Raw genomic sequence first — 14,187 nt, 5'->3', positions numbered from 1 at the left:
GCAAATTTCTGAAAAGTGGGCACACTGAACACATCAAAATATCGATAACGTTAAATCGACAACTGCACCAGTATCCGATTTTTCTGCAAAAGTGGGTGTGTGCTATTTGGTTTGCTAAAAAAGATTCCTTGAATTTTCAAAGGTTAAATATAAAAGGTTATTAAGCTGAAACAACACTTAATTTTAAAACCGTCTTTTGAATATGGGCATATCAAGTTAAAACTCGTTTAGAGATCGAATGATCTGCTAAGCTGCATACAGTATGTAAAGAAATTGTTTTCACATTAGAAGAAAAAATGTACATGACATATTCAGTTTTATGTCTTAAGATACATACGTATACACACATGCGCAAGGATATACAAATACGGAAAATTATATTATCCTGTAATTTTGTGCATATATACTTATACACACGCATGTAACATAGGGTTCGTGGTGTACAAGCCTATTTTATCGATTCAACTAAAGCAGAAAGTTGTATTACCGCTAGTATTTTTGCTTCAATGTATGTACATGTATGTACCTTATCGCACTTTTAATGCATACGTATGTACATACATATGTATGTGGGTTGGTAAGTCGAATAAAAAATCAACCCGTTAATTTCAAAAGCCAGCTTAAGCTATGTATTAATAATAAAAACCGATTGAGTTTTTTCTTCCTGCGTTTAAATAGGCATTACGTTTAAGTCATTTGGTACAATTGCTCTTTCCACATAAAAGGCTTAGGCAACTGCTCGCCGCATTGAAGCCTATAAAGGTCACTGCCCGCTTACGTGTTTATCTCATCTGAATAATTTGCGATTATTGATATGTGGAAATTGTTAGTAGCAGCCGCACAATCATTTAATACAATATACTAACTTTTTCAGAACAATGTCTGCTAGCCCAAAGCCTGTTAAGAAAGTGCCCATACACTTACAAAGTGCCCAAAATCGAATATATATTAAAAACGGCGAAGTCGTAAATCATGATAAAAGTTTTAAAGCGGACGTTTACATCGAGGATGGTATCATAAAGTAAAAAATAACCAAATTCCATTAAAAACTATATAACTAACCTTATTGGACTTAATGCAGATTTGTTGGGCCTGCTTTCGAAATAACAATACCTGGAGGCGTGCGTATCATAGATGCAACGGGAAGAATGATTATACCGGGGGGCATTGACCCTCATACCCATCTTCAATGTCCTATAGGAGACAACGTTACCGTTGATGAGTAAGTTTTCATTTAACTGCATTTTCGTATAGTACATTTTTTTTTGTATTTAAAGTTTTTATCGGGGAACAAAAGCGGCAGTGGCTGGTGGCACTACAATGATAAGTAGGAACCTCTTCAATACCACTTTTCAGTTTAGTTACTAGTAATAATAATTTTATCGCAATTAGTTGATTGTGTACTACCCAAGAAACACGAGTCAATGGTGGAGGCTTACGATAAGTGGCGTAGCTGGGCGGACCCTAAAGTATGTTGTGACTATGCTTTACATGTGGGCGTAACTTGGTGGTCCAAGTCGGTTTCCGAGGAGATTGGCATACTATGCAAGGAACTAGGCGTAAATTCGTTCAAAATGTATATGGCCTATAAAGGCCTCTACATGTTAAGCGATTCTGAGCTTTTGGATATTTTCGAGCGAATTAGAAGCCTAAATGCAGTGGCAATGGTAAGTTGAACCTGTACGCATATCATATACGATGAGCTTAATTATTTACTAGGTGCATGCCGAGAATGGTGACATCATAGCGAAGAATACCAAAAATTTGTTAGCCGAGGGAATCTGCGGGCCCGAGGGGCACGAATTGTCACGGCAGGAGGAAGTTGAAGCAGAGGCTGTACACCGCGCTTGCATTTTAGCCCACCAGGTAAGTATTTTATTTAAATAAAATGTACGAATGCACATTTAGTCAAAATTGTATAAAATAAAGCTCGTGGGAACTAGGGAAATGTTACAATAAATGTACATATACATATGTTACTTGTTAATTGTTTATTTTGTTTTTAATTTATTATTATTTCCATTAAGTATGATGCACTCTTGTACATAAATAAGAATGTATGCGGTATGTGGCACTTGATAATACTCCAATAAATATAACCCCCGATGCTGCACTTTTAAAAATATAAATTTTGATTGCCTGATACATGTACTCATATTATGTGCAAATTAAATGGCATCAAAGTAGCGCGGCACCAATAGCCTGTGCCCGTACTTAAATCAAACAGAGCTATAAGCTAAATCAACCTTTGTGGCCAGTAACGATACAATGACGGCCGAGATCCTGATCAAGCTTCTGGCGAAGTAAGTAATATAGATACTGGATTGTCCTATAGCATTATCGCCCAATAATTTTGTTCATATCACTTAAAATCATCAAACATACTGCAAATAAATACTAATGCCTATAAATCTTTAATTTTTCTTATAAAAACTCTGCTTAGATGAAGACACCTCTATACGTTGCCGGTGTAACATCCAAGTCCTCTGCAGAACTCGTAGGTCGTGCCCGTCGTAGCGGCTATTCCGTGTTCGGTGAAACGCTTGCAAGCTCTATTGGCCGCAGTATGAGCAGTGTTAGCAAATCGGAACGAGTTTATTATATTACTAGTCCACCAATTCGTATGTCGGCAGAAACGCCAAGGCAATTAATGAAATCTTTAGCATAGTAAGTATATTGTAGTAACACACATTTGCTAGTAATCTTACAATCTCCCATCGTTTTTGATACGGCAGCGACGATCTACAGGTGACAGGGAGTGATAACTGCACCTACAATAAGAAACAAAAAGAACTGGGTTTATTTGACTTTACTAAAATACCAAATGGTGTTAATGGTGCTGAGGATCGGATGTCGGTGGTGTGGGAGAAGGGAGTACATCAGGGCCTTCTTGATCCATGTAGATTTGTGGCTGTAACTAGCACTAATGCCGCAAAAATTTTTAATATTTACCCACAAAAAGGACGAATTGGTATGTTGAAAATGTGTAAATATTTACATGTGGCAAAAGTCTACGTATTTGGAAAAAAATATATACATATATATCACCTTTTTAAAATTTTTTGTTATCTTAGCTGTTGGCTCGGATGCTGATATTGTTATATGGAATCCACAGGCTACACGTACCATTTCTAAAGAAACCCATCATCATGCTTGTGACATAAATATTTTCGAAGGTATGACTGTTCATGGTGTGGCTGAATATGTATTAGTGCGCGGACGAATTTGTGCCGAGAATGGATCCGTTCGCGTTGCAGAAGGGTTTGGACGTTTCATACCAATGCCACTACGGCCGCCATTTGTTTATGACATTATTGAGGGAAAAGTGCGATCATCTGAAGAGCAGCACGAGGAAAATCAAAACGGCCACTTGGCTAAAAAATTTGCTGAATTAGACATTCTAATACCAGAAGAAAAAAATATTTCTGCAATGCTAGCTGGTAATATGCCATTGGCGGCAGGAGGTTCCCCTTGCAGCACGCCATCTGTGCGTGGCCGTGTTGATGGCCATCGAGACATGCAAGAATCATCTTTTTCGATTAGCGGTGAGTTAGCTAAACTATGTTGTTTTCATTGTTACATATATTCGTTTTTTTTTTTTTTTAGAGGAACTAGACAAATCCAGTGTTCGTTCTTGTATTAAAGTTAAGAATCCGCCAGGCGGGAAATCATCTGGATTTTGGTAAAGCAACTGGCGTTATTTAAGGGTATAATAATCGCACAACGCGGTCATTATAACAAAAATCTGGGCTTATATAAAATTAGATATCCAAACACCAAAAATTCCATTCATATACCCTCAAATTAACTTAAATATAGCCGCGAAAATTGTTTATTCACATCAATTTCTAGGTTAATGAAGTGACATCAATATATTTGAATATAGCTTAATTTTCGTTGAATATACTCAGTGTTTAAATTTTATGAATTTGAAGCTACGTTTAATTTTTGGTATTTTCAAAATAAATTATCAGAATATGTACACAATATAATTGCTATTGATTTTACGTTACTTTGTAGGTATGCACTCTTTATTTAAAAATGATGATTGACAAATTATTTAATTAAAAATTAACTCAAATTACGCATTACAATATACAGTTATTTACGCTTGATACATAATTACATTTGTTTCTTCAACAATATACATAAATACTCATGTTGCAAATAAAATACTCCCCTATCTGCCTTTTGACAAATATGCATTTAAAATCTAACTCTAATATAATTCAGAGGGTAATTAGGAGCCTAAGTAAATGATTCCGAATTTTCAACAAATTTATTGGGTCAATATAATTGAATTAATAATTTATATAAACTGAATCGATTAACTCATGAGGTCCAATAAAAGTTTCTGTTTTGCATGTCTGTTTTCATCAATTTACTTACAGTTTGTTAAAGCAAAGCAGTATTACTCACAAAGTCATATGAATAAAAAAAAAAGTAAAAGTAAAAAACAAAAAATTTGTTTTATTTAACTTTTTGAGTTTGTGGTGCTTTCAATAAAATCAAAAAACGAAAATTAACAGACGAGTTTGCTGCTTAATATATATATTCACTTCTGTATTAGCTTATTCTCTAAAATCATTTGTAGCGTAACCTAAAATTGACTTAACAACTAAATTTCAATAGCAATGACAATATTTGTATTTGCGCTTACGGGCGTCGATTGTGATTTATGGAGGCGTAGGAATGCTTTCGGCCGCTAAACATAATTTTGTTAAGAAAACGCTATAAAGACCATTTTGCTGTCCATTTTGAGATTCAAAACATTTTTGAATATATCTCATAACACGTTCAGATACTCACCGCCCACTATCCCTACGTTCGCTTATAGCTTCTTTAAATATGCGGCACATTTGACGGCACTGCTTACTTGTCCCGTATTTAGCAGACCTAACTTCTTGTGTTTAGCGCGGAATTTCCTTACATAGGCATCAATTAAATTTTTTATTTTGTGGGGATTAATTTCACCAGAGCGACTGTGACAAATCTATAAGTTTGGATATATATATATATATATATTATAACATGTAGTCTTTGTGTGCAACAGTCACATACTTTGGGTACAGCGCGTCGCATAATATCCTTGTAATCGTCCTTCGTTATCACTTTTTTATTGAAATGTGGTTTCAGTACCAGCTTCACTTCCTCGACAACTCGTTCCTGGCGGTTTAGCTTACGTATAAACTGCAACCGATTTTTGGAAAAGTTTCGAAAACATATTGCTTTTGTTATTTACTTACCCTATCCTTGACTTGTAAATCCACTGCTGAATTGGGCACATCATCATAGAGCTTCGCGTGCTCGTCGACCAATTTGCTACCTGAAACCACAAAAGTTTAGGTTATGAAAACATCATTAATTGTTAGTTAAATTTGTTTGAAAATGGCAACAGACCGCAAAATGTTTAATGCTTTCTTTAAATATATAGGATATAATGATCTGGATGACGTTACCCTGAGTTTGGTAATTTTCTTATTTAAGGAACATACCCAAAACATGCCCTATATGATCAAAGCACAACCTACTTTCTAATCTGATTTATACTTATAATACAAGTGCTAAATACACAATGTTGGTAGATGATATATAGAGTAATACATATAGTAAACGTACGTACAATTTTGGAAAATCAAGAAATTAGCGAAATGAGATATTAAACATAACGGACATGATGCCTTAATTCTCTTGTCAAAAATCCTGAGTAAACAAGGATCATTTTCAGGAAAGATACAATGATTTCAAATAATTATTAATATTGCCTTTGCGGCCCCAACAGCCAATATAGTAAGGTTAAAGTTACTGCAAATACAAGTATTAAACCCACCTTTGACTTTCGTTTTGCGTTCGTTTTTGTTATTTGCACGTTGCTGTTTCCTTCCAGTTGAGGCATTGTACCGCGATGACATCCTTTGTTGACCCGCAGGGGAACTGCTTCCAAAGAGATTGTCAAACATCTCTGCTTTACCAGCAGCAGGCACCCCGCTGCTTTTTGAACGTCTAATTGAACCAATTGCGTTACCGCCATCTGGCGGGGGCTCAAACAAATCCTCGTAGTCTGCCGAACCAGGAGAATATGGGCTTTCAATTTCCATATTGAAAGAGTCGTCCAGCACAGTGGCCATACTACTAACACCGGTGTTGCCGTTACGCATTGCTCCACTACCCGAGGGCAGATTAACTATACCACTGCTGCTGCTGGCCACACTGCCGCCAGTCTTGGGCATGGTGCCTAACTTTCTTACCAGCGTAGTCGGCGGACTAGATATAACAGGTATGTGTTGTGGCGCGGACACAACACTACTACTTGTTAGTAGGACGTTCGACAAAACCGTTATTGTTTTATCAGCAAGATTATCCTCAGCACCTGGCACCGCCAACGCTGTGCTCATTGTAGTGCTGTTGAGATACGATGCCGACGAGACTTCGCAGGATTTATTGGCCAGGTCTTGTTGAATGGTGTTACTAGGCTTACTCATGAGTGCCATGACCAGCTCTACTGGATTAATGCTCACACTCGTATTTACTTGGGTCGTTGTGTTGCTAGTGCTTGACAAAGTCGGAGTACCTGTCTTAACGTCGACCAGATCGTCGCTGTGGCTGTTGTGTTTTTGGGTGCACGTAAGTGCATCAATTTTTTCCACACCACCGCAAGCACTACTGCTAACGCCAGTGGAAGTCTGTAAAGTCATTGGTTCTAGATTCTGGGCAGGAGTTGGTGTTGGAGAACGCGGTGATAAAGAGGGTGATTTTGTCGGCTCAAAAGGATCATAAGCATCCGGGGAACAAGGTCCCGATTCCGGTGGTGTGTTTGGTCCTATCTTTTGCGCTGAAATGAGCCCGTCATTAGCATGTGGCTGCTGCGGCTCTCCGTCAATAGCACCCCGCAGAGAACACACTGTTTCTAGATCGTCTGCAGAGTGTATATCGTCTGCATCATCGTGCAGCGGATTATTACGCACTTTGTGTTGTTTTTTGGCGGGTAAATTGAACTTCACAAGATGTGGCTCCGGTGGCGTTTTAGGACCGGTAGTTTGTGTTAGATTTTCATATGAAGCCTCCAAAATCGTTTCCAAACAATTGGTCGGTGGCGTTTTTTCGCGCTGTCCATTCTCTCTCATCATCACATGATCCGTAGCGGATGCGACACTGTTACGTCGCCTTTCGCGTCTCATCAAGAGCTGATTATCATTTGCATCTTCGCTATCGGTCAGCACAATAACATCAGCCGGCTCTTGATGCACTTGAAATGGTGAGCGTTCCAGATCAATAATCGCTACAGGCTTTGCTTCTAGCTTTTTTCGCTTGCGTTTAGCTTTCTTAATTGCTACCCCGCTACTGTTAGTTAGCCGGTCTGTGGAGGTGCGCCGCCCTCCAAGGAACTCATCCCTAGTCGGTGGCAATGTTACTACAGTCTGCTGTTGTCCCGACCCTACTAGTGCATTGTTTACCTCCTTGTTGAAACTGACGCTGACAAGAATATTGTTGCCTGATGCAAAAACCTCCTTTGAGGGCAACGGTTCAGGCGTCATAGTGTGGCGTTTTCGCTTTTTGTCCTTGCGCTGCTTGTCTAATGGCTTTTTCTTCTTCTTGCTTTTGTCTCGCTTGGGTTTTACTTTTTTCCCTATTATTGGCGTCAAGCTGCGATGAGGATTTTCAGTGTAGTGCGTAACGGGCGCTTGAGGAGATGTCAGGGGCGGCGTCCACGACGCAGGCTTTTCGCCACCAGTTCCAGTTGCACTCTCGTGGATAAAATGCGAATGTGAATGTTCCGCAGAAAGACTGGGTGTGGGGGACGGTGACCAATGCATCGCTCCTATGCCCGCTGATGATTTTTTGGACTTTTTACCCAACTGAGGTGCGAGGAAATCATCAGCATCATCAAAAGGGTCACGTTGCCGCGAAATACGTCGCTGCCGAGACACTGGACTGTTACTTGAAGGACGCTTCTTGCCTTTCTTCTTCTTATCACTCTTCTTTTTCTTCTTTTTTCGTGGACTTTTTGAAGCACTACGACTTAGCCGTGGTGTATACCGTGGTGAATAGCCAGGCGAATTCTTTGCTCCCTGCATGTTGCGGCTGCCATTCATTCGCGCTGGCGAATTTGATCGTGATCTTACAGATATTGTGCTGTTACTTCGCTGCAGCGGGCTGTTACGATGTGCTGGTTGAAGTGGTTGTGAATTCGACGGTGAATGCTCGAATCGTCTACCACCCGATGACACTGATCTGCGACGTATTCCTTGTTCATGCTCATGCCTGGTAACACCTGGTGGCGGAGTTGGCGAAATGCTAAAACTGCGAAAGCGTTTCGGGGACGTTGAACGTGTAGGGGTACGCCTGGAGCTACGTGAATAGCTACGCGAACGCTGTCGCCGTTCATAACTAACAGATCGACTCCTAGCAGATCGAGTTGCGTCTCGGCCATAACGATCCTTTTGGTGATGACGCGACGTGCTAACGACGTTGCGGACATCGTAGCGTGGCAGTTCGCGTCTTTTTTGTCGCTGAAAATGTGGCTGCATATGGTATTGACTTTGAGACTGATACTGCTGATGATGTTGGTGGTACTGGTGAGGGTATTGATGTTGATTATGCTGCTGCTGGTAGTGTCTATGCTGGAATTGCTGGTTTCGAAAATTAAACCGCAATCCACCACGTCCCCGACCAAATCCTCGAACACATTCGCGACCCCTGAAAGTAGCTCGTTGACGTCCGCCATGTGGACTATGTGAGTTCGATCTTGATCGGGAATAGGACTTGGAGCGACTATTACGTCTACGACCGCGTGGGGATCTAGTTAGACTACGACTGCGGCTGCGATCGGGACTTCGATTACTGCAGCTGCGTGTGACAGAACGTGGAGTCTTCGAGTGAGAACGATGGGAACGACTTCGGTCCTGTTGCTGCTGTTTATCGCCTCGGTAATTGCGGTCTTTTCGCCGTTTGCCCACTTTTTTAAACGTCTCAGAAGCTTCCTTTCTACGTTTAGAACTGTGCTTAGATTTACCAACTTTGGTCTCCCCTTCATTACGATGGCGACTACTACTGCGACTGCGTCGCTTTGATTCATTTTCATTTGTCAATTCTTCGTCCTCGGATATAAGTTCGGTACTCATACCAGCCACGCGCTCCTCACTGTCATCGGCATCTTTACACTTTTTGAAATCGCTTTTTTTGGCTTCACATGAAGGATCTGATTTATCGTTTTGGTGTCCGACCGTCGCATCCTCCTCCATATTTTTCTCATCCAAACATGGCGTATAGGATCGATCTTGGTCAGATTCGCTGCTTACAGTCTTCGCTGATACATCGCCTTCCGTGGTTTCGTTATTACCAACAGCGGGATTATCCTCGACAGTTTTCTCAATGAGCGCCTTCTCATATTCTTTCGGTTTATCAATCTCTAACTCTTCCCAATCACTGTCATCGTACAGTTCCAAAACACCTTTACCTCTGTCTACAGAACGGCCATCCTTGATTATGGGGCTAGGAGTACTCCGCGCTTTCGTTTCATCATCCTCTTCAGGTTCTTTGCTAGCTGGTGTAGCCGATGCGCTTCGATCACAATTCAATTTGCTACTTTCCACTTTGTCATTGCATTCTTCCACGTTGCTATCACCGCATTGCATAGGCTTTCTAACAATCTCTTTATCGTCCTCATCTTGCTCTTCTGTCGGGTTTTCCGGTTCATAAAGATCGCTACCGGCATTGCGATCATCCTTAACATTGACGACCGTATCGGTTTGAGGCTCTGGCGGCAATGGTATATCATCATCATCATCTAATTGTACTAAATCTTCATTCATTTCGTCGTCATCCTGAGTAAGTAAAATAATTTCAAAATTGAAAGAAAGAAAATAACATATCACGGTTAGTATGCCAAGGAATTTCGAGGTGTGAATGGGAGCTACATACATACAGACTGTAACTTAGCCTTAATAACTGTTAAAAGAAACCTATTTTTATCAGTTATTTATATAATTATACTCTGTAACCATTAAAAATGAGAGTAACAGTATAAAAATATTAGTGCGAATGAACTTAGCAGTCGGTAGGAGACATTCTTATAACCTTCAAGGGTATATGTATATTCTAGGTCAGCATCAAGTCTGCATAGCTATATTCTACCTGACGATGAGAAAGATAATCAGAACTACAGACATCTAATTTGGTACACACTCGCCAATTATACTAATTTTGATTTATTGTATACGTGTATATATTTCAGTGATCCACGCCCAATTTTATAATTTTCGGACAATTTAGACACCAAATGACGAGTTTAAGGTATCAATAAAGACATCATCTGGCTGTCGTTGGCTAAGGCAGTCCTGATATGGGAGCAGATATGTCGGGAGCTCTCATGAAACATTATTGATCTTTTGTGTTGGTTCAAATGACATATAAAGTATGCAAAAAAATGTACAAATATTTGAATATTGCCAACCCTAAAGAAAGTTGCATTCGTCCGACATTTATAGATATGTGCCATTTGTCAAACGTTGATTTCATACAAGTCTTACAAGTAAAGAAATCTTACCTCGTCTGAGTTCTTTGCTGGTTTTTGCGGTTGCGCGAAGAGTTCTGTAGCTACCGCCTGTGATTCCTGTGAGTAAATGGAGAAATTCGGACAATTTTCATCATCGTCGTCACCATCTTTTTTAGTATCAATTTGCTTCCCATAATCTGTGCTAAGTTTGAACAACGAGCTGTTCCACGACAAGCTAGGCGGCGGTGCCGGTGGTGGTGGTACAGTCAAAACCGGTGGCATTGATATGCGTGAGCCGAGAACGGGTGCGGGCAGGCCGCTGAAAAGTGGTCGCTGTTGCTGCTGAGGAGTTATGTGTGCAAAACTGGTGGATGGGGAGACAGATGGCGTTAAGGGCATACGAATGCCGCTGGACGCGTATGACGATTGGCGCGATTGCTGCATATTTTGGTTGCGCTGCTGTTGATTAGGTGAATTATAACGTATGTTGAATGGCGTAAAGTTTGTATTGGGCACAGTATTGTTGTTGCTGTTAGGATTGTTGTTGCTATTAAAAGTTTGATTGCCAAAACTAGATTCTGCCGACAAATTATCACTGCTATTCGCCATACTATCGCCAGTTGAATGTTGTTGGTACTGATTAGCAGCAGCTGCACTGCCTCCTCCGCTGCCGCCACCACCGCCACGAGAGTTGTTACCGCTATAGCGATTGTTATAGTTTCCAGTACCACCTTGACCTAGGTTGGGTCCAGCACCGCCACGTTGATAAAGGGGCATTTTAGTGATATGTTCTGAAGGCTTCTTTAAATCAGTTATTTTCGATGGTTTGTTCATAGCCGTTGCTATCGCTCGCTCAGGTAAATTCAGGCTGCCATCGGCATTAATATGGACTTCGCTCAGATTTCGCGATGCCTTATGCCAACGATCTTGCAGTTCCATTATACTGGATAATATATCACTGGCCGTAGCAGCAGCCAAATTGCGTGTTGAGGTACCTATTCTCGCTTTGCCGAGGAGAAGCGCTTTGCGATTGCGCGGCGCTCCAATGCAAGAAGTGCGAACTGACGTTTGAACTGCAGTTGAAGCTGAGTTCCCAATATTAATATCTCCTCCAACATCGTCGCGTATTTCATCGCTATCCGAAAAATACTCCAAATTGTTAGGATTGCCAAATAATGAGAAACTAGAAGCGCTGCCACCACTTATATGCGACCCACGCACTGCGTCCATTTTGACGCCAAGTTGTTCCGCTAATCGTTTGCTGGCCGACATTCGGGCGCTGTCATCTAAGCTTCGAGCGCATTTGGATCTGATTTTTCGGGTTACTCTCCGTCTTCTTCTACGCCGTATGACCTTCTTGCTAGTTCTTACTGCGAACTTTTCATCAAAATTATTAATATCATACTCTACTACGTATGTGCGATGATGCGTACGCCGGTTACGTCGTCGTCGCGATGTGGCGTTTCGTCTTGTTGTTGTGGTGCGTGTGGTTCGCGTTGTTGCGCCATTCTCATTGCGTCGATTTGTTGCTTGTGTCATTGTTGTGGTTTCCAGCTGCCCTTCCGCTACAGCCTGGCTCAAGGATCTCGTCTGGGTGTGGCGCAAGACTGCGGCCCGTATTCGTTCGTTTTGACGAGTGCGTAAAATACGAGGCTGTTGGATTTGACGTACACGTAAACGCGTTTCTGGCAATCCCATTCCACGAATATCTTCGTACAGAGTGTGTAAGTCCTCAGCAAGTTCTAAATCTTCGTCTTCAGCCTCTTCGCTTGAGTCAATGCAGTTGTCACAGTACCAGGAACCTGCAGGTATTTCATACAGAGGCGGATCTAAGCAGTCCATGTGGTAACCTTGGTTACAGCTATCGCATAGCAGCATTATTTCTTCGCGGTCCGGCCGATTGCATATTTCACAATTGGTAATATCATCATCATCAATGGCCACAATACCAGTCGCGTACTCCTCGTCGTCTAACACTAGTTCTTTTTTTGACTTGGTCAGGTCTACTCGAACATCGCGAACAATGTTGCGTCGCTGACAACTATCAAGTACTATGATTCTGTCGAACGCGAGTCGATCAATGGGACAAGTTTGAACATTTTTAGCCCATGCCTCAATACAGGCTGCACAAAACATGTGCTCGCACGTAATAGGTCTGCCGATCTCCTGTTGGCGGAACGTCAACAGGCAAATTGGGCATTTATCCAGAAGTTCGTTGCTGCTATTACTTCCATCAGAGCTAAAACCGCCATCCAGATCCGCTTGAACATCAGTTCTGATAATGTTATTGGCCGCAGCCGTTTCATTCTCATTCTCATCCTCGGAAATGATTAATTTTTTTCGTTTCTTTCCACGCACCCGCTTTCTTCTAATTTGTTCATCGATCTGAGGAAAATAAAAGATAAAATTTAATAATTTGTTAAGAAACAATTCTAGCTTTTTAGATAATACCTATAGTTTTAAGTAAAAACTATAGGGTAAATCCTTATCCTTCTTGCCCTTTATTTGTAACTCAAATCACTTTCAAATATTCATTATAGTTTAAAAAAAAAACAATACGTAATAGAAAGGCAAGAAAGGATACGTCAATAAATATGAGTAAATCAAACTTTTACCTCACTACCGCTGTCAGGATCATTGGCTGAATAAAGTTGGCTTGCATCACCGCGTCTTTTAAGCTGGAGAACCGACATATTTGCCGCTCCATTTGTGTTAGCGTTGCTAACGGCATGGGGAAGTTGTTTTCGATTAGATCGGTGACTCTGACAGGTTTGTAAACCCGACGAGCCTGGCACCCGCGTACCAAGGTCAATACCCACACTCAACGAAGTAGTGGCAAGGGCAGGGGCAGCATTGTCATTACTTGATACCGAACGCGAATCATCCGCGTCCGTGTCGTCCGAATCGTTAAATTCAATTCGCATGATTATTCGACGATTCCTCTTCTCACGATCATTACTCTGTACAGTCCTCCTGCTGCAAGACGGCTGATTCATCTCTGCATCACTGCAGTCGCCGGAATTAGGCATGCTGATGCAACTTTGAATGTGTGTGTATGTCAGTCTATATAGACGTCCAGTAAGTTCGCAAACCTCGTCTTTATGATATAAACTTGGGAAAAACTTTCTTTGCGAGGCTTTTTATGTATTTATGTTTATTTTCAACTTTTACTCCTTCATATACGATTTTTCTACTTCTTCGCAGCTACATTTTTCTGTTAAGTTGGCTGCGCTTACGCAAACCTATCGATTTATTGTAAATAAGCAATTGATATCGGCAATTCGACGGCGTCTAAAACTGTTGACGCCGCTGCTCTTAAAAACTGCACAAATTCACAGTGCTCGCAAAACTGTTATTTAATCTGGTTGTCTTCGGGCGTCAAGAGCACTTGCATATTTGCCTTATCTTTTTTCCATGGAAGATATGTAGCAACATTAGTTAATATAAGCAATATTAATGGGTTTTTGTATTAAAGCACTTTCAAACAAATTTTCATGTACAATGTTCACATTCACATAAATATACACACACACACACTTAGCGAGACAAGTCAAAAATAATCGATATATTACCTAGTATTACTATCGTAATAAAACAATTCATCGATAGTTGCTAATGGCGCTCTCTTAATAAGTCTGGCATTATTGGCTTTGGCGATGGTCACACTCAAATGTAACTTTATATCTATCAAA

The 14,187-nt window shown here is 40.8% G+C and overlaps 2 protein-coding genes across 9 annotated transcripts; one reads left to right on the top strand and one right to left on the bottom strand.

The window, feature by feature from the left end:
• The first annotated feature begins 37 nt into the window (after positions 1–37).
• CRMP (Collapsin Response Mediator Protein) lies at positions 38–3,945 on the top strand. Of its 4 annotated transcripts, none has more exons than XM_015170744.3 (10): positions 38–156; positions 875–1,021; positions 1,082–1,222; positions 1,278–1,327; positions 1,393–1,667; positions 1,720–1,866; positions 2,444–2,667; positions 2,736–2,971; positions 3,075–3,545; positions 3,607–3,930. In XM_015170744.3, the coding sequence occupies exons 2-10, from the start codon at positions 879–881 to the stop codon at positions 3,684–3,686; spliced, it is 1,767 nt and encodes a 588-aa protein (XP_015026230.1). In that variant the 5' UTR covers positions 38–156; positions 875–878; the 3' UTR covers positions 3,687–3,930. The 4 variants fall into 4 exon arrangements, with proteins under 4 accessions (XP_015026230.1, XP_002056763.1, XP_032289800.1 ...); XM_002056727.4 differs by having other exon boundaries at positions 71–142; positions 3,607–3,932; XM_032433909.2 differs by having other exon boundaries at positions 76–260; positions 3,607–3,932.
• A 589-nt stretch (positions 3,946–4,534) lies between these two features.
• Positions 4,535–14,042, bottom strand: LOC6633054 (uncharacterized). 5 transcript variants are annotated; one of them, XM_032433905.2, is made up of 7 exons: positions 13,111–14,039; positions 10,547–12,880; positions 5,831–9,824; positions 5,247–5,326; positions 5,062–5,190; positions 4,810–4,993; positions 4,535–4,748 (listed from the first exon to the last, which is right to left on the bottom strand). In XM_032433905.2, the coding sequence occupies exons 1-6, from the start codon at positions 13,522–13,524 to the stop codon at positions 4,832–4,834; spliced, it is 7,113 nt and encodes a 2,370-aa protein (XP_032289796.1). In that variant the 5' UTR covers positions 13,525–14,039; the 3' UTR covers positions 4,535–4,748; positions 4,810–4,831. The 5 variants fall into 5 exon arrangements, 4 of the variants coding, with proteins under 4 accessions (XP_032289796.1, XP_032289797.1, XP_032289798.1 ...); XM_032433906.2 differs by having other exon boundaries at positions 4,535–4,731; XM_032433907.2 differs by having other exon boundaries at positions 4,535–4,705.
• Positions 14,043–14,187: the final 145 nt, after the last annotated feature.

Source organism: Drosophila virilis, chromosome 2 (genome assembly GCF_030788295.1).
Source record: "Drosophila virilis strain 15010-1051.87 chromosome 2, Dvir_AGI_RSII-ME, whole genome shotgun sequence".
Lineage (NCBI taxonomy): Eukaryota > Metazoa > Arthropoda > Insecta > Diptera > Drosophilidae > Drosophila > Drosophila virilis.
The sequence above is the reverse complement of the archived record's forward strand: the minus strand, read 5'-3'. Positions and strand labels throughout refer to the sequence as shown.

Coding starts and splice junctions, on each gene's coding strand:
- CRMP (XM_002056727.4), top strand. CDS start 879: ATGTCTGCTAGCCCAAAGCCTGTTAAGAAAGTGCCCATACACTTACAA. Junction 1,223..1,277: donor GACAACGTTACCGTTGATGA/GTAAGTTTTCAT, acceptor TTGTATTTAAAG/TTTTTATCGGGGAACAAAAG. Junction 2,972..3,074: donor CCCACAAAAAGGACGAATTG/GTATGTTGAAAA, acceptor TTGTTATCTTAG/CTGTTGGCTCGGATGCTGAT.
- LOC6633054 (XM_032433903.2), bottom strand. CDS start 13,524: ATGCCTAATTCCGGCGACTGCAGTGATGCAGAGATGAATCAGCCGTCT. Junction 12,881..13,110: donor ATCCTGACAGCGGTAGTGAG/GTAAAAGTTTGA, acceptor TATTTTCCTCAG/ATCGATGAACAAATTAGAAG. Junction 5,191..5,246: donor ATTTACAAGTCAAGGATAGG/GTAAGTAAATAA, acceptor AATCGGTTGCAG/TTTATACGTAAGCTAAACCG.